The sequence below is a fragment of the Procambarus clarkii genome, chromosome 8 (genome assembly GCF_040958095.1).
Source record: "Procambarus clarkii isolate CNS0578487 chromosome 8, FALCON_Pclarkii_2.0, whole genome shotgun sequence".
NCBI lineage: Eukaryota > Metazoa > Arthropoda > Malacostraca > Decapoda > Cambaridae > Procambarus > Procambarus clarkii.
In genome coordinates, this window is record NC_091157.1 from 40,268,428 (window position 1) to 40,294,322 (window position 25,895).

At 46.4% G+C, this 25,895-nt stretch overlaps 1 protein-coding gene across 5 annotated transcripts in view; it reads right to left on the bottom strand.

Moving 5' to 3' along the window:
* Nucleotides 1-25,895, bottom strand: part of LOC123759720 (carboxypeptidase D) — a 298,163-nt gene that overhangs the window by 82,799 nt on the left and 189,469 nt on the right. For all 5 annotated transcript variants that reach the window (XM_069317610.1, XM_069317603.1, XM_069317599.1 and 2 more), the window contains exons 3-4: nucleotides 11,040-11,213; nucleotides 5,401-5,522 (exon numbers count right to left, since the gene is read on the bottom strand). In XM_069317610.1, coding sequence (XP_069173711.1) covers nucleotides 5,401-5,522; nucleotides 11,040-11,213 — 296 coding nt within the window. The remainder of the gene's footprint in view (nucleotides 1-5,400; nucleotides 5,523-11,039; nucleotides 11,214-25,895) is intronic.

The following is a 25,895-nucleotide window of genomic DNA, read 5'->3' on the forward strand; positions in this document are numbered from 1 at the left end:
TATGAGCTATGAAGAAAGACTTTAATTAAACCTCACGTCGCTGGAAGACAGGAGAGTTAGGCAGGACATGATCACCAAATACAAGATTCTCAAAGGAATTGATGGGGTAGATAACAATATTTTATTTAACACAAGGGGCACGCACTAGGGGACACAGGTGGAAATTGAGTGCCCAATTGAGCCATACAACATTAGCAATAATTTTTTTAGTGTCAGAGTAGTTAATAAATAGAATGCATTAGGAAGTGGTGTAGTGGAGTCAAACTCCATACACAGTTTTAAATGTAGATATGATAGAGCCCGGTAGGCTCAGGAACCTGTGCACCTGTTGATTGTCAGTTGAGAGGCGGAACCAAAGAGCCGAAGCTCAACCCCCCTCAAGCACAACTATAAATTTCTGAGATGCAATAAGGAGCTCGGTGAGACCACGCCGCCATGAGTTGTGTCTAGTCCAAACATTAGACTCGTCATGAGTCGCGTAACCTGTAAGGCCTTGGTCGACCTCACACAGGGAGGGGGGGCGGGAACACCAGCGACCTCACACAGGGAGGGGGGCGTGAACACCAGCGACCTCACACAGGGAGGGGGGCGTGAACACCAGCGACCTCACACAGGGAGGGGGGCGTGAACACCAGCGACCTCACACAGGGAGGGAACACCAGCGACCTCACACAGGGAGGGGGGCGTGAACACCAGCGACCTCACACAGGGAGGGGGGCGTGAACACCAGCGACCTCACACAGGGAGGGAGGCGTGAACACCAGCGACCTCACACAGGGAGGGAACACCAGCGACCTCACACAGGGAGGGGGGCGTGAACACCAGCGACCTCACACAGGGAGGGAACACCAGCGACCTCACACAGGGAGGGGGGCGTGAACACCAGTGACCTCACACAGGGAGGGGGGCGTGAACACCAGCGACCTCACACAGGGAGGGAACACCAGCGACCTCACACAGGGAGGGGGGCGTGAACACCAGCGACCTCACACAGGGAGGGAACACCAGCGACCTCACACAGGGAGGGGGGCGTGAACACCAGCGACCTCACACAGGGAGGGGGGCGTGAACACCAGCGACCTCACACAGGGAGGGGGGCGTGAACACCAGCGACCTCACACAGGGAGGGGGGCGTGAACACCAGCGACCTCACACAGGGAGGGGGGCGTGAACACCAGCGACCTCACACAGGGAGGGGGGCGTGAACACCAGCGACCTCACACAGGGAGGGGGGCGTGAACACCAGCGACCTCACACAGGGAGGGGGGCGTGAACACCAGCGACCTCACACAGGGAGGGAACACCAGCGACCTCACACAGGGAGGGGGGCGTGAACACCAGCGACCTCACACAGGGAGGGGGGCGTGAACACCAGCGACCTCACACAGGGAGGGGGGCGTGAACACCAGCGACCTCACACAGGGAGGGGGGCGGGAACACCAGCGACCTCACACAGGGAGGGAACACCAGCGACCTCACACAGGGAGGGGGGCGTGAACACCAGCGACCTCACACAGGGAGGGGGGCGTGAACACCAGCGACCTCACACAGGGAGGGGGGCGGGAACACCAGCGACCTCACACAGGGAGGGGGGCGGGAACACCAGCGACCTCACACAGGGAGGGGGGCGTGAACACCAGCGACCTCACACAGGGAGGGGGGCGGGAACACCAGCGACCTCACACAGGGAGGGGGGCGTGAACACCAGCGACCTCACACAGGGAGGGGGGCGTGAACACCAGCGACCTCACACAGGGAGGGGGGCGTGAACACCAGCGACCTCACACAGGGAGGGGGGCGTGAACACCAGCGACCTCACACAGGGAGGGAACACCAGCGACCTCACACAGGGAGGGGGGCGGGAACACCAGCGACCTCACAGAGGGACGGGGGCGTGAACACCAGCGACCTCACACAGGGACGGGGACGTGAACACCAGCGACCTCACACAGGGAGGGGGGCGTGAACACCAGCGACCTCACACAGGGAGGGGGACGTGAACACCAGCGACCTCACACAGGGAGGGGGGGCGTGAACACCAGCGACCTCACACAGGGAGGGGGGCGTGAACACCAGCGACCTCACACAGGGAGGGGGGCGGGAACACCAGCAAGACAGTCGACCAGGGTCACCCCCTACCATATAGCACAGTATATGGAGGTGTGTAAGAGGACGGGTTCACTGTGCACACAGGCTGCGGGTGGGATCCAGGTTGACTTACATGCATTGATCTGCCCCTGAGTATTTAAGATACATTATGGGGAAATACACCAAAATCGAAGACATTTAGATCGAGCCACAAGATCTGGGGACGTGGCCGCCTCCACAACAGCTGAGGACGTGGCCGCCTCCACAACAGCTGAGGACGTGGCCGCCTCCACAACAGCTGAGGACGTGGCCGCCTCCACAACAGCTGAGGACGTGGCCGCCTCCACAATAGCTCAGGACGCGGCCGCCTCCACAACAGTTGAGGACGCGGCGCCTCCACAACAGTTGAGGACGCGGCCGCCTCCACAACAGTTGAGGACGCGGCCGCCTCCACAACAGTTGAGGACGCGGCGCCTCCACAACAGTTGAGGACGCGGCCGCCTCCACAATAGCTCAGGACGCGGCCGCCTCCACAACAGTTGAGGACGCGGCCGCCTCCACAACAGTTGAGGACGCGGCCGCCTCCACAACAGTTGAGGACGCGGCCGCCTCCACAACAGCTCAGGACGCGGCCGCCTCCACAACAGCTCAGGACGCGGCGACCACGTGTGAGCTTTGAACATAGACATAGATATGCTGGTAATAAGAAAGGATTAGAATGCAGTTACCAACATCCCAAAAAATGTTTAAATATGCTTAGGAAAGGTGAGTGTCGATTTGGATCAATATGTAGGTTTTTCCATCCTGACGAGGACATGTTTAGCACTTCAATAAACAACATGAAGGTGGAAGATCCAGACAATTTCTTTATGCGGGATATTCAAACCCCTGTAAATATAACTGATATAAACACGAGCACCCTAAATTTTGAAAAAGAAATTGAAAACATGCCCATGCACTCGGCCCCAGGTCCAGACTCATGGAATTCAATATTTATAAAGAAATGCAAAGTGCCGGTAGCACAGGCACTCAGTATAGTGTGGAGGAAGAGCTTGGACACGGGGGAGATACCAGATGCACTTAAAGTAGCAGACATAGCCCCTCTACACAAGGGAGGGAGCAAAGCATTGGCAAAGAATTATAGACCAGTTGCACTAACATCGCACATCATAAAAGTATTTGAGAGAGTGATTAGGAGTCAGGTCACCAATTTCATGGAGACCAATGACCTTCACAACCCAGGCCAACATGGATTTCGAGCGGGAAGATCGTGCCTCTCACAGCTACTTGAACACTACGACAAAGTCACTGAGGCATTAGAAGAAAAACAGAATGCTGATGTGATATACACGGACTTCGCAAAGGCTTTCGATAAATGTGACCATGGCGTGATAGCACACAAAATGAAGTCAATGGGAATAACCGGTAAAGTAGGACGCTGGATACTCAGTTTTCTGTCAAACAGGACTCAGCGAGTAACGGTCAACCATATAAAATCTAGTCCAAGTGCAGTGAAAAGCTCTGTACCTCAGGGTACAGTCCTTGCACCGCTGCTTTTCCTTATTCTCATATCAGATATAGACAAAAATACAAGTCACAGCTTCGTATCATCCTTTGCAGATGACACAAAAATCAGTATGAAAATTACCTCGGCTGAGGACATTGAAAAACTTCAAGCTGATATTAACAAAGTTTTCGACTGGGCATCAGAAAATAACATGATGTTTAACAGTGATAAATTCCAGGTACTCAGGTACGGTAAAAATGAGGACCTTAAACATAATACAGAGTACAAAACACAATCAAATGTACCAATAGTAGGAAAACAGCATGTAAAGGATTTGGGAATAATAATGTCTGTCGACCTAACGTTTAAGGAGCATAACCAAGCAAATATTGCGACAGCCAGAAAAATGATAGGATGGATTACGAGAACTTTCAAATCCAGGGATCCCATCACAATGGTTGTACTCTTCAAGTCACTTGTGTTGTCCCGTCTTGAGTACTGCTCAGTACTCACTTCCCCCTTCAGAGCAGGAGAGATTGCTGAAATAGAGGGAATACAGAGAACATATACGGCACGCATAGATGCAATAAAGTACCTAAATTATTGGGATCGTCTCAGAGCCCTCCAAATGTACTCACTAGAAAGAAGACGAGAGAGATATCAAATAATATACACCTGGAAGATACTGGAGGGCCAAGTACCAAATCTACACAGTAAAATAACAACGTACTGGAGTGAACGACATGGAAGAAAATGGAGAATAGAACCAATGAAGAGCAGAGGTGCCATAGGCACAATCAGAGAACACTGTATAAACATCAGAGGTCCGCGGTTGTTCAACGTCCTCCCAGCAAGCATAAGAAATATTGCCGGAACAACCGTGGACATTTTCAAGAGGAAACTAGATTTATTCCTCCAAGGAGTGCCGGACCAACCGGGCTGTGGTGGGTATGTGGGCCTGCGGGCCGCTCCAAGCAACAGCCTGGTGGACCAAACTCTCACAAGTCGAGCCTGGCCTCGGGCCGGGCTTGGGGAGTAGAAGAACTCCCAGAACCCCATCAACCAGGTATCAACCAGGTATCAACCAGACGCGGCCGCCTCCACAACAGCCGAGGACGTGGCCGTCTCCACAACAGCTGAGGACGCGGCCGCCTCCACAACTGCGACGGGAAGCGTGATGTTGGTGCAAGTGTGAAGAGAATTCATTTGGTGAGGTCTCATTACGTACACGTGGCCACCACTGCCCTGCCGGCCGTGTTGAACCATCACGAGGAGACCTTATGAGGCAACGGGAAGGATGAGAGGATATGGGGAGGGAACACGACGATAAAGGGTAAGGAAAGGGTTGTGGGTAAGGAAAGTTTAGGGGGTAAGGAAGGGGAAATAATGTAATAATTCACTGTGTCGGGGGACAGGAAGCCAGAGTGTATTCATACACGTTAAGCTTTTATCAAGATTCCCCCCCCCCCAAGGTCAAATTACTAACCCGTCCAGGATGCAACCTCACAACAAGCTGACTTAACTCCTGAGTACCTACTCACTGCTAACTGAACAGTAGCATTAGGTGAAAGGAAATGTGCCCAACCATTTCTGTCCTGTCCGGAATTCGAACTCGGAATTCTTGATTGTGAGTCGAGAACGAACCCGACTGTACCATTAGGAGCCTTATAGGGTCCCAATGGAGGGTAAGGGAAGATGGCGGGGGGGGGGGGGGGTTGGTAGGAGGATAACACAACTACAGCCTCACAACCTGACCCAAAGAGCTAGAGCTCAACCCCAGCAAGCACAACTCGGTGAGTACGTACCTTGGACTGTCTTGCCGATGGAGTAGAGTGCCGTTAGGTTCGGGTAGGTGGCGCTCATCGAGCGTAGGTAGTCCGTAATCTTGGCGTAGTCATGGTACTCGAAGTCGAGGGCGTTGGCGGGGCTGTGGAGGGTGAGAGCTTGTAGTCACACGCCACCGACCAAGAACAGTCATAAAGTCACTTAACCAACAAAATACTTATTGCTCCTTATAAACCTATAAACTCAAATACTATACAAATAGTATAATAGTATAATACTACTTGCTTTCTCACTCTCCGTGTATATATATATATATATATATATATATATATATATATATATATATATATATATATATATATATATATATATATATATATATGTCGTACCTAGTAGCCAGAACGCACTTGTCAGCCTACTATGCAAGGCCCGATTTGCCTAATAAGCCAAGTTTTCATGAATTAATTGTTTTCGACTACCTAACCTACCTAACCTAACCTAACATAACTTTTTCAGCTACCTAACCTAACCTAACCTATAAAGATAGGTTAGGTTAGGTTAGGTAGGGTTGGTTAGGTTCGGTCATATATCCACGTTAATTTTAACTCAAATAAAAAAAAATTGACTTCATACATAATGAAATGGGTAGCTTTATCATTTCATAAGAAAAAAATTAGAGAAAATGTATTTATTCAGGAAAACTTGGCTTATTAGGCAAATCGGGCCTTGCATAGTAGGCTGAGAAGTGCGTTCTGGCTACTAGGTACGACATATATATATATATATATATATATATATATATATATATATATATATATATATATATATATATATATGCGAACAAGCCTGAATGGTCCCCAGGACAATATGCAACTGAAAACTCACACCCCAGAAGTGACTCGAACCCATACTCCCAGAAGCAACGCAACTGGTATGTACAAGACGCCTTAATCCACTTGACCATCACGACCGGACAAATGAGGTGATAGCCGAGGCTATTTGAACCACCCCACCGCCGGCACTCGGATAGTAATCTTGGGCATAGCATTTTACCAAATCACCTCATTCTTTGGGGCACACGTGAGGAACACAAATGCGAACAAGCCTGAATGGTCCCCAGGACAATATGCAACTGAAAACTCACACCCCAGAAGTGACTCGAACCCATACTCCCAGAAGCAACGCAACTGGTATGTACAAGACGCCTTAATCCACTTGACCATCACGACCGGACAAATGAGGTGATAGCCGAGGCTATTTGAACCACCCCACCGCCGGCACTCGGATAGTAATCTTGGGCATAGCATTTTACCAAATCACCTCATTCTTTGGGGCACACGTGAGGAACACAAATGCGAACAAGCCTGAATGGTCCCCAGGACAATATGCAACTGAAAACTCACACCCCAGAAGTGACTCGAACCCATACTCCCAGAAGCAACGCAACTGGTATGTACAAGACGCCTTAATCCACTTGACCATCACGACCGGACAAATGAGGTGATAGCCGAGGCTATTTGAACCACCCCACCGCCGGCACTCGGATAGTAATCTTGGGCATAGCATTTTACCAAATCACCTCATTCTTTGGGGCACACGTGAGGAACACAAATGCGAACAAGCCTGAATGGTCCCCAGGACAATATCCGGTCGTGATGGTCAAGTGGATTAAGGCGTCTTGTACATACCAGTTGCGTTGCTTCTGGGAGTATGGGTTCGAGTCACTTCTGGGGTGTGAGTTTTCAGTTGCATATTGTCCTGGGGACCATTCAGGCTTGTTCGCATTTGTGTTCCTCACGTGTGCCCCAAAGAATGAGGTGATTTGGTAAAATGCTATGCCCAAGATTACTATCCGAGTGCCGGCGGTGGGGTGGTTCAAATAGCCTCGGCTATCACCTCATTTGTCCGGTCGTGATGGTCAAGTGGATTAAGGCATCTTGTACATACCAGTTGCGTTGCTTCTGGGAGTATGGGTTCGAGTCACTTCTGGGGTGTGAGTTTTCAGTTATATATATATATATATATATATATATATATATATATATATATATATATATATATATATATATATATATATATATATATATATATATTACTAGCTTTATTGATCTTATAGTATAAGCTTTCTACACTTTATTTTCTTAGTCTGGGGATTAAGAAAAACAATCAAGATACCGAAATTCATGTTAAAGAAACTCTAATGATTAATGCAGGGAACAAATCCACAAGGGCCGTGACGAGGATTCGAATTTCGCATCACACTATTGTGATTTCTGTGTGTAATGAAGTAAGGACGAAGAGGTAGAACAGTTTATTGATAGAGCTCGGGTGCATGGGTGGAGTTGTGTCAAATCCTGGGGCCAGATTCACGAAAGCACTTACGAGCCTGTACATCTCTTCTCAATCTTTGGCGGCTTTGTTTCCGATTATTAAACAGTTAATGAGCTCCAAAGCACCAGGAGGCTGTTTATAGCAATAGCAACAGTTGAATGGGAAGTTTTCATGCTTGTAAACTGTTTAATAAACGTAACCAAAGCCGTCAAAGATTAGGGGAAAAGATGTACACGTTTGTAAATGCTTGCGTAAGTGCTTTCGTGAATCTGGCCCCTGGTTTGTGTCTCTGAGAGGGGATATAGCAGTTCGGTTTTATATAGACTTCGTCTAGGTTACAGATGTAACTGGGAAATTATTGAACCCAGAGAGTGGGCATGCATCTTCTGCCAAACAATTACAGAGAAGACACTACTTCACTAGCTCCTGGATTTTTTAAGTCATTGGGGAGTGAGTTCCATAGACTGTGTTATTTTATTTGCATAGAGGGTTTGTTCAGATTTAGTCTGACTCTGGGGGATATCAGAGAGATATTTATTTCTGGTGTGATGCTCTTGGGTTCTGTTATATCTATTAATGAAAAGTTTCAGATGAGGATTAACATTTAGGAACAAGGTTGTGTCAGCCCATCCTCCTATTTTGGAAGTATTTATAGTAACGATGAGGACCATAGTACATATACCGACATTCAACACAATTAGAAAGTTGAAATCAGCACTATTGAGTTGGACAAACCGGAAAACTATTTTCTACTTATGTTGCAAAGACAAACCAAACTAAATTAACCTAACCTTCCTAGGCCTAATGCACGATATCTGAGGCCGAAGATAGTACATATGTGTGCTATATTAGGCCTAGGAATATTTAAGTTAGTGTTTTAGCTTCATTTTTTCTGACACTATAAAGTGAATAGTACAAAATTCTACTATCTAACAGCTTAGAGCATCAATCTTTGCACTATGGTGCACATAGTTACAAAACTACTATCTAAACAGGAGAATGGCTTGGTTGTTGTACATGTAAATATCACATAAGAATATGTGGAGTGAGTGTATGTTTAGCATGTTAAGGGACTTAAACAGAGGGGCTGTGTGTTGCCTGAAGGCAGAGTTTGTTATAGTAGATTTCTCCTGGGTGATGATGGGCTTGAGGTGATTTGTAGTTTGAATCCTATACACAGATATCGTATATAACATAAGGATATGTGAGTGAGTAGTATAATGAGTGAAGAGTAAAGTGGGGAAACATATCTTATTTTAGAAAGTATACCGACCATTTTTGAGACACTCTTGACTATGTGTTGTATGTGGGTGCTGAAGTTTAGTCCCTTGTCTATGTGTAGGCCAAGGACCTTAACCTCATTTTTATTGCTAATGCTAACATTGTCTATCTGAAGTTGAATTTGGTTTGATGGTTTGATGATTTACTTCCAAATAGAATGAAGTAGGTCTTTTCTATGTTTAGTGTGAGTTTGTTGGTTGACATCCATGAGAGGACTCTTTTATTTCGCTATTTTCAATAGTATTTAGTGTGTGTGTGGGTTAGGGTCTGAGTAGATGAGGGTAATATCGTCAGAAAATAGTATAGGTTTAAGAATGTTAGAAACATTTGGCAAATCATTGATGTATATAAGAAATAGGAGAGGCCCTAGGATGCTGCCCTGTGGCACTCCTACGGTTAATGGTAGAGTGGGAGAGGTTATACCATTGATGGCCACATATTGGTGTCTGTCACTAAGATAAGATCGGATATAGTTCAGGGCAAGGCCACGGATTCCATAATGATGGAGTTTAAGTAAGAAGTAGTTATGGTTAATAGTATCAAAGGCCTTTCTTAGATCAATAAGAGGCCAATTGGGATTCTGTAGATTTTCTGTAGATTATACCAGACTAATAATGGCACCATTGGTACTCTTTTGGGAACGGAAGCCAAACTGGCAGGGATTTTATATGTTTTATTTTACAAGGTAGGAGTAGATCCATTTGTAAATAATTTTTTAAAATATGTTTGATAGTATCGGTAGATTTTGCATTGGCCTGTAATTGTTTATGTCAACTGTCTCTCCTCGTTTATGAACTGGAGTTACTTTTGTTTATTGAATGATATCAGGAAAAGTATGATATTTTATAGATGAATAGCAGAGCTATGGATTGTGCAAGGGCATAAGCAGCACTCTTATATACCTCAGGTGGTATTTCACTAATGTTCTCAGCCTTGGTTTTAAGTGAGTGAATCATGAATATAATATATGTGTGTCGGGGTGACTGGTAAACGTCGTAGACAGTTAGGAAAGTTGCCTGTGAGATATATAGTAACATGTGTCTGGGTCTCTGGGATTTTTTTAGCCTAAGTTAGCACCAATTGATGAAAAGCTATTAAATTCCGTTGCGGTTTGCAGGCGATGAGTCACAATAACGTGGCTGAAGTATGTTGACCAGACCACACACTAGAAAGTGAAGGGACGACGACGTTTCGGTCCGTCCTGGACCATTCTCAAGTCGATTGTGAGAATCGACTTGAGAATGGTCCAGGACGGACCGAAACGTCGTCGTCCCTTCAGTTTCTAGTGTGTGGTCTGGTCAACAGTTGCCGTTTATAAGTCTGTTGCAAGTGTGTAACCATCCTTGGAGAGTTTATCCGCTTGATATGTGATTTTTGTTTAGATCCTCGGATGTTAGAAATGGCTTTCTAAGTTTTATTTGCTTCTTTGAATCTACTCTCATAAAACGAAACTTTGGCTCTTCTTATTATGCTAGTAAATCTCTTAACTATTTATTTTGTAACTAGGACAATTCTAAATATTTTTTTCATATTCGTGTTGCTTGTTATTTCATTGCATTGAGTATGCCACTTGTGAGCCAGGGGTTGTATAATCTTGTGGCAGTTACTTGCTTCGTGAGGAGAGGACAGTGAGTGTTGCAGAGGCTCAGAGTTTTAGTAAGGAAGATGTTAGTTAATGAATTTATATTCAGTGTATTGTTGAGTTCAGATTCCCAGTTTATATTGTGAGGTGTATTTATGAGACTGGCTGTTGCTGCATCGCTGGGTAGTCTCAAGGGAAGAGATTTATCAGGGGAGAACGCCAAGACATTACGACTATATAACACTTGGAAGGGGTCAGGATAAGGAATTGGAATGGGACGGAGGGAAGGAATGGTACACAACCACTTGAACGGCCGGGGATGGAACGCCGACCTGCATGAAGCGAGACCGTCGTTCTACCGTCCAGCCCAAGTGGTTGAGTGTGTGTAGTGTGAAGGTAAGTTAGAAGGTGAGTACTCAGGCACAGGAGGGCAGACGGAATATCCTGTCTCACAGGAGTACTCACTTGATGAGGTTCTCGTCGTAGTACTGGGGGTCGTACTGTGGCTGGTAGCTAGACGGAGGGTCGTGCACCACCTGTCCCCGGATGTACTGGATGGCGGTGAGGTAGATGTAGAAGAAGCCAACCACCAACATCATCAGGTACCACATGGCCGGCTTCATCCTGCACCAGCACCGCCTTGCGGAGGAGGAGACACACACACAAACATTAGTGACCGCCGAGCAGGGATGGAATGGGTCCCCTTCCTACAGCACCACCACGGACCTAAGCCCGTCCTGGAGTCAACGGGTTTGGGTCCGTGGTGGAGGGTCCGTGGTGGGGCCCATATAACTCAACCCACGCTTTCATATGTGTGGGTTGAATTGTGTGTATTCAACTATGTTATTGTGATTTACTTCCTGCATGAAGCTGGGAGGGTTAGTTGAGAGACTGGCAGAGTTTACTGAGGGACAGGGATAGTTCACTGACACTCAGAGATGGTCGACTGAGAGGCTGGGATAGTTTGTTAAGAGGCCGGGATGGCTAATACAGGGAACAGGATGGTTGGCAGAATACCAGGTATTAGGCCTATATATCTAATTACTAGACCCAACAAACCCATTTTACCCAACCCAAACCCTAATTACCCATTCCAACAAACCTCCAACAAACCCAACCAAACCAAAGTGTCGCGTCAGACTAGAAATAACAATGAATTTTGGAGAATTGATCTTTGAATTACCATCAACAGTGAAAAGGAACATAAGAAAGATAAAGAAAATTCGTGTTAGAATTATTAATCTTACTTTTTCGGTCATATTTAATAATATATGTCTACAGGAAAGACTGCTACCAAAATATACTAATATATATATATATATATATATATATATATATATATATATATATATATATATATATATATATATATATATACATTTATGGCTCTCCAACTCTGAGGGTAAGATAGCTGATAGAGAAACTAGTGGTGTGTTATTAAGCACTTAACCACTGAAGGTGATTAAGGTGCTTTTACAAGCTCAGGTTATATAGTTACATCACCATACATACATTGTATAATTGATACATTACATGGTCAATATTGGGTACAAGTCCAATATATCATCAAGTGTTCCAGTATTCAAATAGTAATTACAGTTCAACATACCTCAGCCCAGGAGGGCGAAAGTCAGTCAATATGGGACATTCTACAATATAATGTTCAAGGGAGTGCATGTTTTCTCTTTCACAAAGTTGACACATTGTGTACTCGACATTTGGGTTTTGAGAAAGCTGCCAGATACGTCTATATCCCTGGCGTATCGACAGGAAGAACCTCATACTACCAATTATAAATGACCTAATCGCTGCACAGAGCAAAAGGGTTTCGAATCTCCTTTGTATGGATACCATTACACATAAATATAACCCATCATAATGAAACACACATTGCAGCCAAATTAACGTGCAACAAAGATTAAAGTTGAATTAGATCTAGGTATCCCCATCTCTGCTGTCAAAACTATATTGTTCCAAACACTCAGGTCTGATAGGAAAGAAATTACTGACTCCCAACGACCTGAAAGCACCAGTATAAAAAGCTATGATTTGTCAAGATCTGAAACCTATATTTATGAGCAGCACAAAACGTCCACCAGACTGTGCGACACAGTGGTTGCAAGGATCAGGTTGGGTTACCGTTGGGTGGCTACAAGTGACGGATCTCCCAATCCTGAGCACTCCAGGTGCAAACTCTTTGAGCAAGACCTGCGGCATGATCTCCCGCACTACATCACCGAATGCCCAGTTATTAGACCATTCAGACCAGTTGGCATGAGGTACCTGGAGCTTTTCAATGACTTTATTCACTCTCGTGTTCTTGAAGATATCCTCATATTGCACTCAAAATTTGCCAGTGCAGGCAACTGAACATACCGCCCTGTATGACTAACCATCCTGCGAGATGGGGACTTTCAGTATCACTGCTGCCTTATTCACTCCTATGTTCATGATGATATCCTCATAATGCACGCAGAGTCTGCCAGTGCAAACTAATTATCATATGCCTCTGTATAACTAATCATCCTGTGTGATGGGGATTATTTAGCACCACGTAGAAGTGGTGCTAAAACCACCAACATTCACCTTTTATATATAAATGTAAATGTAAATGTTCGTTTGTTCAAAATCGCTAATCTCCGAAAGTTCATCACCGATTGCTTTGAAATTTTGAAAATCACACAATGTTTCATTCGCATCCGAGTGGGTTTTCATACATATTATTTAGATGTCACGTCTGTGTCGGAAGAAAAACATGTTTTTTTTTTTAAACTGTGTTTTTCAAGTGTTTTTCATGTAAAGGAAATCTTCGGAACCTCTTTACCGATTGCTTTGAAATTTTGACACAACGTTGCATTCGAATAGGCGCGTGTTTTTATATACTTACTGTATACATGCCTCACCTGTGACAGGAAAAAAAAAGTTTTTTTTTTTTTTAAAAAACAGCGCCATCTGTTGGACGAAAGAGCAACACAGATATAATCTATGAAAGTTCTTCACGAATTGCTTTGAAATTTTGACACAACGTTCCATTCGAATAGGCGCATGTTTTTTATATACCTACTAGATAGATGCCACACTTGTGACGGGTAAAAACATGTTTGTTTGTTTTTAAACGGCGCCATCTGTTGCTCGTAATAGCAACACTCACAAACTATACTAAATACGTTATGATTACATTTCAATGTTTCCGATTTCATTGATAAATTTAATTTTCATAGATTTCGATATTTTTTCATTTTGATTTAATTATTTTGTGTGACATTGCGTTAGAATTGAGCTGTGTTGTTTACCATACCGTTCATTTCGTATGTGTAAGAATAGATGCCACACCTGCGACAGGTAAAAACATTTTTTTTTAAGAAACAGCGCTATCTATTGCACAAAGGAGCAACATGCGCTATACTAACTATGTTACGATTCCATTTCAATGTTTCCAATTGCAATGACAAATAGAATTTTCATACATTTCGATTTATTTTAATTTTGATTTAATTATTTTGCATGACATTGCGTTGGAATTGAGCTGTGGTGTTAACCATACCATACATTTCGTGAGTATAGTTTGTTTTTATACTTTTTCATTGTTTTTCAATTTTGTTTTTAATTGTTTTTCATCAACACAAGACAGAACACGAAACAATGGGTATTGAATAGAAGTGATTGTAGAAAGCCTATTGGTCCATATTTCTTGATGCTTCAATATTGGAGCGGAGTCTTGAGGTGGGTAGAATATAGTTGTGCATTAATTGGCTGTTGATTGCTGGTGTTGACTTCTTGATGTGTAGTGCCTCGCAAACGTCAAGCCGCCTGCTATCGCTGTATCTATCGATGATTTCTGTGTTGTTTACTAGGATTTCTCTGGCGATGGTTTGGTTGTGGGAAGAGATTATATGTTCCTTAATGGAGCCCGGTTGCTATAATGATCAAAGACTTGCTTCCATTCTGAGCTGTGGCTGAGAGCACGGTCGACATATGCGTTAACAACACTCCTCTTGTACCTGTCTGGGCAGTCGCTGTTGGCATTTAGGCACATTCCTATGTTCGTTTCCTTAGTGTAGACTGCAGTGTGGAAACCTCCGCTCTTTTCCATGACTGTTACATCTAGAAAGGGCAGCTTCCCATCCTTTTCCATCTCGTAAGTGAAACGCAGCACGGAACTCTGCTCAAATGCCTCCTTCAGCTCCTGCAGATGTCTGACATCAGGTACCTGTGTAAAAATGTCGTCAACATACCTGCAGTATATGGCCGGTTTCAAGTTCATGTCGACTAAGACTTTTTGCTCGATGGTACCCATGTAGAAGTTTGCAAACCATGACACCTAGGGGAGAACCCATGGCGACCCCATCTACTTGCTTATACATGTGCCCATCCGGGCTTAAGAAGGGTGCCTCTTTAGTAGAAGCTTGGAGTAGTTTCCTCAGAATATTTTCTGGTATGTCAAGAGGAGTACAGGCTGGATCCCGATACACTCTGTCGGCTATCATCCCGATTGTCTCGTCCACAGGTACGTTGGTAAACAGCGATTCTACGTCCAACGAGGCTCTTATCCCTGTGGCCCGTGCGCCCTGCAGTAAGTCAACAAATTCCTTTGGAGACTTCAGGCTGAAGGCGCAAGGAACATAAGGAGTCAGCAGGCCGTTGAGTCGCTTCGCCAGTCTGTACGTGGGTGTGGGTATCTGGCTAATGGTAGCAACAGGGCTCCATTAAGGAACATATAATCTCTTCCCACAACCAAACCATCGCCAGAGAAATCCTAGTAAACAACACAGAAATCATCGATAGATACAGCAATAGCAGGCGGCTTGACGTTTGCGAGGCACTACACATCAAGAAGTCAACACCAGCAATCAACAGCCAATTAATGCACAACTATATTCTACCCACCTCAAGACTCCGCTCCAATATTGAAGCATCAAGAAATATGGACCAATAGGCTTTCTACAATCACTTCTATTCAATACCCATTGTTTCGTGTTCTGCCTTGTGTTGATGAAATTAATACCCTATTAATGCCATCTCTTGTTCTGTCTTGTGTTGATGAAATTAATACCCTATTAATGCCACCTCACCCCATCCACCTCTCTCAAATGTAGATATAAAAACAAAATCGGAGATGCGTAAGTTCTATTCAGTTGTGTATTTGTAAACTAAAGTCTTTGAAAATGTAATAAGTTTTACGAAACGCGCTCGTGTCACGTCAGACTAGAAATAAAAATGAATTTTGGAGAATTGATTTATGATTTACCTCCAACAGTGAAAAAAAATGTACGAAAGATTGAGAAAATTCGTGTTAGAATTATTAATCTTACTTTTTCGGTCATATTTAATAATATATGTCTACAGGAAAGACTGCTACCAAAATATACTAATATATATATATATTTATATATATATATATATATATATATATATATATATATATATATATATATATAAAAGTTTGTGAGGGTACCACCTCTGGTGCCAATGAGGGGACCCATAGCCTCGGAGAAGAAAATAAAAGGAATATATATATATATATATATATATATATATATATATATATATATATATATATATATATATATATATGTCGTACCTAGTAGCCAGAACGCACTTCTCAGCCTACTATGCAAGGCCTGATTTGCCTAATAAGCCAAGTTTTCCTGAATTTATATATTTTCTCTATTTTTTTTCTTATGAAATGATAAAGCTACCCATTTCATTATGTATGAGGTCAATTTTTTTTATTGGCGTTAAAATTAACGTAGATATATGACCGAATCTAACCAACCCTACCTAACCTAACCTAACCTATCTTAATAGGTTAGGTTAGGTTAGGTAGCCGAAAAAGTTAGGTTAGGTAGTCGAAAACAATTAATTCATGAAAACTTGGCTTATTAGGCAAATCGGGCCTTGCATAGTAGGCTGAGAAGTGCGTTCTGGCTACTAGGTACGATATATATATATATATATATATATATATATATATATATATATATATATATATATATATATATATATATATATATATATATATATATTATTAAATATGACCGAAAAAGTAAGATTAATAATTCTAACACGAATTTTCTCAATCTTTCGTACATTACGCTTCACTGTTGGAGGTAAATCAAAAATCACTTCTCCAAAATTCATTTTTATTTCTAGTCTGACGCGACACGGGCGCGTTTCGTAAAACTTATTACATTTTCAAAGACTTCACAAATACACAACTGATTAGAACTAACGTATCTCTGCTATTATATCTACATTTGAGTGAGGTGGGAGGGATGATGTGGCATATAATGATGTGGCATTAGGGGATATTAATAGGGTATTAAAAGTATCAACACAAGACAGAACAGAAACAATGGGTATTGAATAGAAGTGTTTGTAGAAAGCCTATTGGTCCATATTTCTTGAAGCTTCTATATTGGAGCGGAGTCTTGAGGTGGGTAGAATATAGTTGTGCAATAATTGGCTGTTGATTGCTGGTGTTGACTTCTTGATGTGTAGTGCCTCGCAAACGTCAAGCCGCCTGCTATCGCTGTATCTATCGATGATTTCTGTGTTGTTTACTAGGATTTCTCTAGCGATGGTTTGGTTATGGGAAGAGATTATATGTTCCTTAATGGAGCCCTGTTGCTTATGCATCGTTAAACGCCTAGAAAGAGATGTTGTTGTCTTGCCTATATACTGGGTTTTTTGGAGCTTACAGTCCCCAAGTGGGCATTTGAAGGCATAGACGACGTTAGTCTCTTTTAAAGCGTTCTGTTTTGTGTCTGGAGAGTTTCTTATGAGTAGGCTGGCCGTTTTTCTGGTTTTATAGTAAATCGTCAGTTGTATCCTCTGATTTTTGTCTGTAGGGAAAACGTTTCTATTAACAATATCTTTCAGGACCCTTTCCTCCGTTTTATGAGCTGTGGAAAAGAAGTTCCTGTAAAATAGTCTAATAGGGGGTATAGGTGTTGTGTTAGTTGTCTCTTCAGAGGTTGCATGGCTTGCATGGTTGCATGGTTGAAGAGACAACTAACACAACACCTATACCCCCTATTAGGTGTTGTGTTAGTTGTGTTAAAATATATGTGCTATCATATATTTTATGAGCTACTTGCTCATAAAACGGAGGAAAGGGTCCTGAAAGATATTGTTAATAGAAACGTTTTCCCTACAGACAAAAATCAGAGGATACAACTGACGATTTACTATAAAACCAGAAAAACGGCCAGCCTACTCATAAGAAACTCTCCAGACACAAAACAGAACGCTTTAAAAGAGACTAACGTCGTCTATGCCTTCAAATGCCCACTTGGGGACTGTAAGCTCCAAAAAACCCAGTATATAGGCAAGACAACAACATCTCTTTCTAGGCGTTTAACGATGCATAAGCAACAGGGCTCCATTAAGGAACATATAATCTCTTCCCATAACCAAACCATCGCTAGAGAAATCCTAGTAAACAACACAGAAATCATCGATAGATACAGCGATAGCAGGCGGCTTGACGTTTGCGAGGCACTACACATCAAGAAGTCAACACCAGCAATCAACAGCCAATTATTGCACAACTATATTCTACCCACCTCAAGACTCCGCTCCAATATAGAAGCTTCAAGAAATATGGACCAATAGGCTTTCTACAAACACTTCTATTCAATACCCATTGTTTCTGTTCTGTCTTGTGTTGATACTTTTAATACCCTATTAATATCCCCTAATGCCACATCATTATATGCCACATCATCCCTCCCACCTCACTCAAATGTAGATATAATAGCAGAGATACGTTAGTTCTAATCAGTTGTGTATTTGTGAAGTCTTTGAAAATGTAATAAGTTTTACGAAATTTACTTTTTTCTACTTCCCTCCCTCACTACTTCCCTCCCTCGCTACTTGCCTCCCTCGCTACTTCCCTCCCTCACTACTTCCCTCCCTCACTACTTCCCTCCCTCACTACTTCCCTCCCTCGCTACTTGCCTCCCTCGCTACTTGCCTCCCTCGCTACTTCCCTCCCTCACTACTTCCCTCCCTCACTACTTCCCTCCCTCGCTACTTGCCTCCCTCGCTACTTGCCTCCCTCACTACTTCCCTCCCTCACTACTTCCCTCCCTCGCTACTTGCCTCCCTCGCTACTTCCCTCCCTCACTACTTCCCTCCCTCACTACTTCCCTCCCTCACTACTTCCCTCCCTCGCTACTTGCCTCCCTCGCTACTTCCCTCCCTCACTACTTCCCTCCCTCACTACTTCCCTCCCTCACTACTTCCCTCCCTCACTACTTCCCTCCCTCGCTACTTGCCTCCCTCACTACTTCCCTCCCTCACTACTTCCCTCCCTCGCTACTTGCCTCCCTCGCTACTTCCCTCCCTCACTACTTCCCTCCCTCACTACTTCCCTCCCTCACTACTTCCCTCCCTCACTACTTCCCTCCCTCGCTACTTGCCTCCCTCACTACTTCCCTCCCTCACTACTTCCCTCCCTCGCTACTTGCCTCCCTCGCTACTTGCCTCCCTCACTACTTCCCTCCCTCACTACTTCCCTCCCTCGCTACTTGCCTCCCTCGCTACTTCCCTCCCTCACTACTTCCCTCCCTCACTACTTCCCTCCCTCACTACTTCCCTCCCTCACTACTTCCCTCCCTCGCTACTTGCCTCCCTCGCTACTTGCCTCCCTCGCTACTTCCCTCCCTCACTACTTCCCTCCCTCACTACTTCCCTCCCTCGCTACTTGCCTCCCTCGCTACTTCCCTCCCTCACTACTTCCCTCCCTCACTACTTCCCTCCCTCGCTACTTGCCTCCCTCGCTACTTCCCTCCCTCACTACTTCCCTCCCTCACTACTTCCCTCCCTCACTACTTCCCTCCCTCACTACTTCCCTCCCTCACTACTTCCCTCCCTCACTACTTGCCTCCCTCACTACTTCCCTCCCTCACTACTTCCCTCCCTCACTACTTGCCTCCCTCACTACTTCCCTCCCTCACTACTTCCCTCCCTCACTACTTCCCTCCCTCACTACTTCCCTCCCTCACTACTTGCCTCCCTCACTACTTCCCTCCCTCGCTACTTCCCTCCCTCACTACTTGCCTCCCTCACTACTTCCCTCCCTCACTACTTCCCTCCCTCACTACTTCCCTCCCTCACTACTTGCCTCCCTCACTACTTCCCTCCCTCACTACTTCCCTCCCTCACTACTTGCCTCCCTCACTACTTCCCTCCCTCGCTACTTCCCTCCCTCACTACTTGCCTCCCTCACTACTTCCCTCCCTCACTACTTCCCTCCCTCACTACTTGCCTCCCTCACTACTTGCCTCCCTCACTACTGGCCTCCCTCACTACTGGCCTCCCTCACTACTTGCCTCCCTCACTACTTCCCTCCCTCGCTACTTGCCTCCCATCCCGTCCTCGACAATAAGCTCCAGCTCCCATAAAAGTTAATTGAGCTGAACTCGAAAGAATATTACCACTGGTGTGTTCCCCACTCTCAGTTCCTGGAGTGTTCCCCAATCTCAGTTCCTGGAGTGTTCCCCAATCTTAATTCCTGGAGTGTTCCCCACTCTCAGTTCCTGGAGTGTTCCCCACTCTCAGTTCCTGGAGTGTTCCACACTCTCAGTTCCTGGAGTGTTCCCCACTCTCAGTTCCTGGAGTGTTCCACACTCTCAGTTCCTGGAGTGTTCCACACTCTCAGTTCCTGGAGTGTTCCACACTCTCAGTCTCTGGTGTGTTCCCCACTCTCAGTTCCTGGTGTGTTCCACACTCTCAGTTCCTGGAGTGTTCCACACTCTCAGTTCCTGGTGTGTTCCACACTCTCAGTTCCTGGAGTGTTCCACACTCTCAGTTCCTGGAGTGTTCCACACTCTCAGTTCCTGGAGTGTTCCCCACTCTCAGTTCCTGGAGTGTTCCACACTCTCAGTTTCTGGTGTGTTCCACACTCTCAGTTCCTGGAGTGTTCCACACTCTCAGTTCCTGGTGTGTTCCCCACTCTCAGTTCCTGGAGTGTTCCCCACTCTCAGTTCCTGGTGTGTTCCTCACTCTCAGTTCCTGGAGTGTTCCCCACTCTCAGTTCCTGGAGTGTTCCACACTCTCAGTTCCTGGAGTGTTCCCCACTCTCAGTTCCTGGAGTGTTCCACACTCTCAGTTCCTGGAGTGTTCCCCACTCTCAGTTCCTGGTGTGTTCCACACTCTCAGTTCCTGGAGTGTTCCCCACTCTCAGTTCCTGGAGTGTTCCACACTCTCAGTTCCTGGAGTGTTCCCCACTCTCAGTTCCTGGAGTGTTCCACACTCTCAGTTCCTGGAGTGTTCCACACTCTCAGTTCCTGGTGTGTTCCCCACTCTCAGTTCCTGGAGTGTTCCACACTCTCAGTTCCTGGAGTGTTCCACACTCTCAGTTCCTGGAGTGTTCCCCACTCTCAGTTCCTGGAGTGTTCCACACTCTCAGTTCCTGGAGTGTTCCACACTCTCAGTTCCTGGAGTGTTCCACACTCTCAGTTCCTGGAGTGTTCCCCACTCTCAGTTCCTGGAGTGTTCCACACTCTCAGTTCCTGGAGTGTTCCACACTCTCAGTTCCTGGAGTGTTCCACACTCTCAGTTCCTGGAGTGTTCCACACTCTCAGTTCCTGGAGTGTTCCCCACTCTCAGTTCCTGGAGTGTTCCCCAATCTCAGTTCCTGGAGTGTTCCACACTCTCAGTTCCTGGAGTGTTCCACACTCTCAGTTCCTGGTGTGTTCCCCACTCTCAGTTCCTGGAGTGTTCCCCAATCTCAGTTCCTGGAGTGTTCCCCACTCTCAGTTCCTGGAGTGTTCCCCAATCTCAGTTCCTGGAGTGTTCCCCACTCTCAGTTCCTGGAGTGTTCCCCACTCTCAGTTCCTGGAGTGTTCCCCACTCTCAGTTCCTGGAGTGTTCCACACTCTCAGTTCTATGCACTGATATATATTTTAATCATGTAAAGAAAATCTGCATAAGAAATATTTCTATTTGATTACTTTAAATGGTTTAAACTATTGGTTGCCAAACTCTCTATGATCATTGCATAGAGCGTCCTTATTAATGGCGGCCTTCACCCAGTAAAGGCACTCACTGGCATCCTCTGGTATCATAACCTGTACACTGCCTCACCTTGTGGTCCACTACACAGTGCCAAATGGCCCTCCAGGGGCCAATGGCCCTCCAGAAGGCCATGCCCCCAGTTTTGGAACCAGTGGTTTAGGCCAAGAAAAACAGCTGGACTCAGTTGAGCGCCGACCTTGAGACGGTGGTTACACTGGTGATGGTGGTTGTGGCGGTGGTGGTGTTACGGTGTTGAGGAGAGGGGTGGTGGCAGTGACGTTGGTTGAAGTGGGGTAGTGACTATGGTTGAGGCAACCCGTCCTCCAAAAATAGGTGGGTAAATGTAACAGCACAATTAAGTGCATTTATGTACTAATCATAGCAGTAAGGAATTGTACTTATTTTCACTTGGTATTAAACCGTACTGTCAAATATATTGTGAATATTTGAGTTTACCTGAAAAGCTGAATATAAAACCACGACCTAACCTAACCTTCTTAGTGTTTGAACATAAACATTTTATTGTTTCTTAATTACAATTAGTACTTAACCTATAGCTATACTGATATTACAGTTTTATAAAACTAATAAAACAAAACTAAAATATTTCAATAAATTGTAAAGTTACTCAGGACATTTTCAAGTTTTGTATAAAATCTAAATTGTTTATTATAATTGAAAAATAAATTCCTTATATTTAAAACTTGTGTATAGCATTGAACTTGAAAACGTCATCCTAAAATTCTGTGTCTTAACAGAAAACGAGACGAATAAATAGGGAGGTAAATGTAACAGCCCCATAAGTGCAATTATGTACTTTGTGTGACAGCAAGGAAATGCACTTATTACACTTAGTATTAAACCGTACTGTCAATTCAGAGCCAGGAGGGGGTAGTGGTAGTGACGTTGTTAGAGGTGAGGTATGACGATGGGAGAGGAGAGGGGTGGTGGTGACGTTGGTTGAGTGGGGTGGTGGTAGTGACGATGATTGAGGGGGGGGCGGTAGTGACGCTGGTTGAGGGGGGTGGTGGTAGTGACGTTGGTTGAGTGGGGTGGTGGTAGTGACGTTGGTTGAGGGGGATGGTGGTAGTGACGTTGGTTGAGGGGGATGGTGGTAGTGACGTTGGTTGAGGGGGATGGTGGTAGTGACGTTGGTTGAGGGGGATGGTGGTAGTGACGTTGGTTGAGGGGAATGGTGGTAGTGACGTTGGTTGAGGGGGTGGTGGCAGTGACGCTGGTTGAGGGGGTGGTGGTAGTGACGTTGGTTGAGGGGGTGGTGGTAGTGACGCTGGTTGAGGGTGGTGGTAGTGACGCTGGTTGAGGGGGTGGTGGTAGTGACGATGGTTGAGGGGGGTGCTGGTAGTGACGTTGGTTGAGGGGGTGGTGGTAGTGACGATGGTTGAGGGTGGTGGTAGTGACGTTGGTTGAGGGGGTGGTGGTAGTGACGATGGTTGAGGGTGGTGGTAGTGACGCTGGTTGAGGGGGATGGTGGTAGTGACGTTGGTTGAGGGGGATGGTGGTAGTGACGTTGGTTGAGGGTGGTGGTAGTGACGTTGGTTGAGGGGGTGGTGGTAGTGACGATGGTTGAGGGTGGTGGTAGTGACGCTGGTTGAGGGGATGGTGGTAGTGACGATGGTTGAGGGGGGTGCTGGTAGTGACGTTGGTTGAGGGGGTGGTGGTAGTGACAATGGTTGAGGGGGTGGTGGTAGTGACGATGGTTGAGGGTGGTGGTAGTGACGATGGTTGAGGGGGTGGTGGTAGTGACGATGGTTGAGGGTGGTGGTAGTGACGTTGGTTGAAGGGGTGGTGGTAGTGACGTTGGTTGAAGGGGTGGTGGTAGTGACGATAGTTGAGGGTGGTGGTAGTGACGATAGTTGAGGGTGGTGGTAGTGACGTTGGTTGAGGGGGTGGTGCTAGTGACGATGGTCGAGGGTGGTGGTAGTGACGATGGTTGAGGGTGGTGGTGGTAGTGATGATAGTTGAGGGGGTGGTGGTAGTGACGATGGTTGAGGGTGGTGGTAGTGACGATGGTTGAGGGTGGTGGTAGTGACGATGGTTGAGGGTGGTGGTAGTGACGATGGTTGAGGGTGGTGGTAGTGACGATGGTTGAGGGGGTGGTGGTAGTGATGATAGTTGAGGGGGTGGTGGTAGTGACGATGGTTGAGGGTGGTGGTAGTGACGATGGTCGAGGGGGGTGGTAGTGACGATGGTTGAGGGGGTGGTGGTAGTGATGATAGTTGAGGGGGTGGTGGTAGTGACGATGGTTGAGGGTGGTGGTAGTGACGATGGTCGAGGGTGGTGGTAGTGACGATGGTTGAGGGGGGGTGGTAATGACGCTGGTTGAGGGGGTGGTGGTAGTGATGATAGTTGAGGGGGTTGTGGTAGTGACGATGGTTGAGGGTGGTGGTAGTGACGATGGTCGAGGGTGGTGGTAGTGACGATGGTTGAGGGGGGGGGGTAGTAGCGACGTTAGTTGAGGGGGTGGTGGTAGCAACGTTAGTTGAGGGGGTGGTGGTAGTGACGATGGTTGAGGGGGTGGTGGTAGTAACGATGGTTGAGGGTGTTGGAGGTAGTGACGATGGTTGAGGGGGTGGTGGTAGTGACGTTGGTTGAGGGGGTGGTGGTAGTGACATTGGTTGAGGGGGTGGTGGTAGTGACGATAGTTGAGGGGGTGGTGGTAGTGACGATAGTTAAGGTGGTGGTGGCACAGATGATATTAGGTGTTGTTATTTGTTGACATTGATAATGATTGGTTGGTTAATTGAGTGGTGTGGTTGTTGAGGTGGGAGGTTTGGTGGTGTGGTTGGTGAGGTGGGAGGTTGGGTGGTGCAGTTGTTGAGGTGGGAGGTTGGGTGGTGTGGTTGGTGAGGTGGGAGGTTGGGTGGTGTGGTTGATGAGGTGGGAGGTTGGGTGGTGTGGTTGGTGAGGTGGGAGGTTGGGTGGTGTGGTTGATGAGGTGGGAGGTTGGGTGGTGTGGTTGATGAGGTGGGAGGTTGGGTGGTGTGGTTGGTGAGGTGGGAGGTTGGGTGGTGTGGTTGATGAGGTGGGAGGTTGGGTGGTGTGGTTGTTGAGGTGGGAGGTTGGGTGGTGTGGTAGTTGAGGTGGGAGGTTAGGTGGTGTGGTTGATGAGGTGGGAGGTTGGGTGGTGTGGTTGTTGAGGTGGGAGGTTGGGTGGTGTGGTTGGTGAGGTGGGAGGTTGGGTGGTGCAGTTGTTGAGGTGGGAGGTTGAGTGGTGTGGTTGCTGAGGTGGGAGGTTGAGTGGTGTGGTTGATGAGGTGGGAGGTTTGGTGGTGTGGTTGCTGAGGTGGGAGGTTGGTTGGTGTGGTTGGTGAGGTGGGAGGTTAGGTGGTGTGGTTGGTGAGGTGGGAGGTTAGGTGGTGTGGTTGGTGAGGTGGGAGGTTTGGTGGTGTGGTTGGTGAGGTGGGAGGTTGGGTGGTGTGGTTGTTGAGGTGGGAGGTTGGGTGGTGTGGTTGATGAGGTGGGAGGTTGGGTGGTGTGGTTGGTGAGGTGGGAGGTTGAGTGGTGTGGTTGCTGAGGTGGGAGGTTGGTTGGTGTGGTTGGTGAGGTGGGAGGTTGAGTGGTGTGGTTGGTGAGGTGGGAGGTTAGGTGGTGTGGTTGGTGAGGTGGGAGGTTAGGTGGTGTGGTTGGTGAGGTGGGAGGTTAGGTGGTGTGGTTGATGAGGTGGGAGGTTGGGTGGTGTGGTTGTTGAGGTGGGAGGTTGGGTGGTGTGGTTGGTGAGGTGGGAGGTTGGGTGGTGTGGTTGTTGAGGTGGGAGGTTGGTTGGTGTGGTTGCTGAGGTGGGAGGTTGAGTGGTGTGGTTGGTGAGGTGGGAGGTTGGTTGGTGTGGTTGCTGAGGTGGGAGGTTGAGTGGTGTGGTTGGTGAGGTGGGAGGTTGGTTGGTGTGGTTGCTGAGGTGGGAGGTTGAGTGGTGTGGTTGCTGAGGTGGGAGGTTGAGTGGTGTGGTTGGTGAGGTGGGAGGTTGGTTGGTGTGGTTGCTGAGGTGGGAGGTTGAGTGGTGTGGTTGGTGAGGTGGGAGGTTGGTTGGTGTGGTTGCTGAGGTGGGAGGTTGAGTGGTGTGGTTGCTGAGGTGGGAGGTTGAGTGGTGTGGTTGGTGAGGTGGGAGGTTGGTTGGTGTGGTTGCTGAGGTGGGAGGTTGAGTGGTGTGGTTGGTGAGGTGGGAGGTTGGTTGGTGTGGTTGCTGAGGTGGGAGGTTGAGTGGTGTGGTTGCTGAGGTGGGAGGTTGAGTGGTGTGGTTGGTGAGGTGGGAGGTTGAGTGGTGTGGTTGGTGAGGTGGGA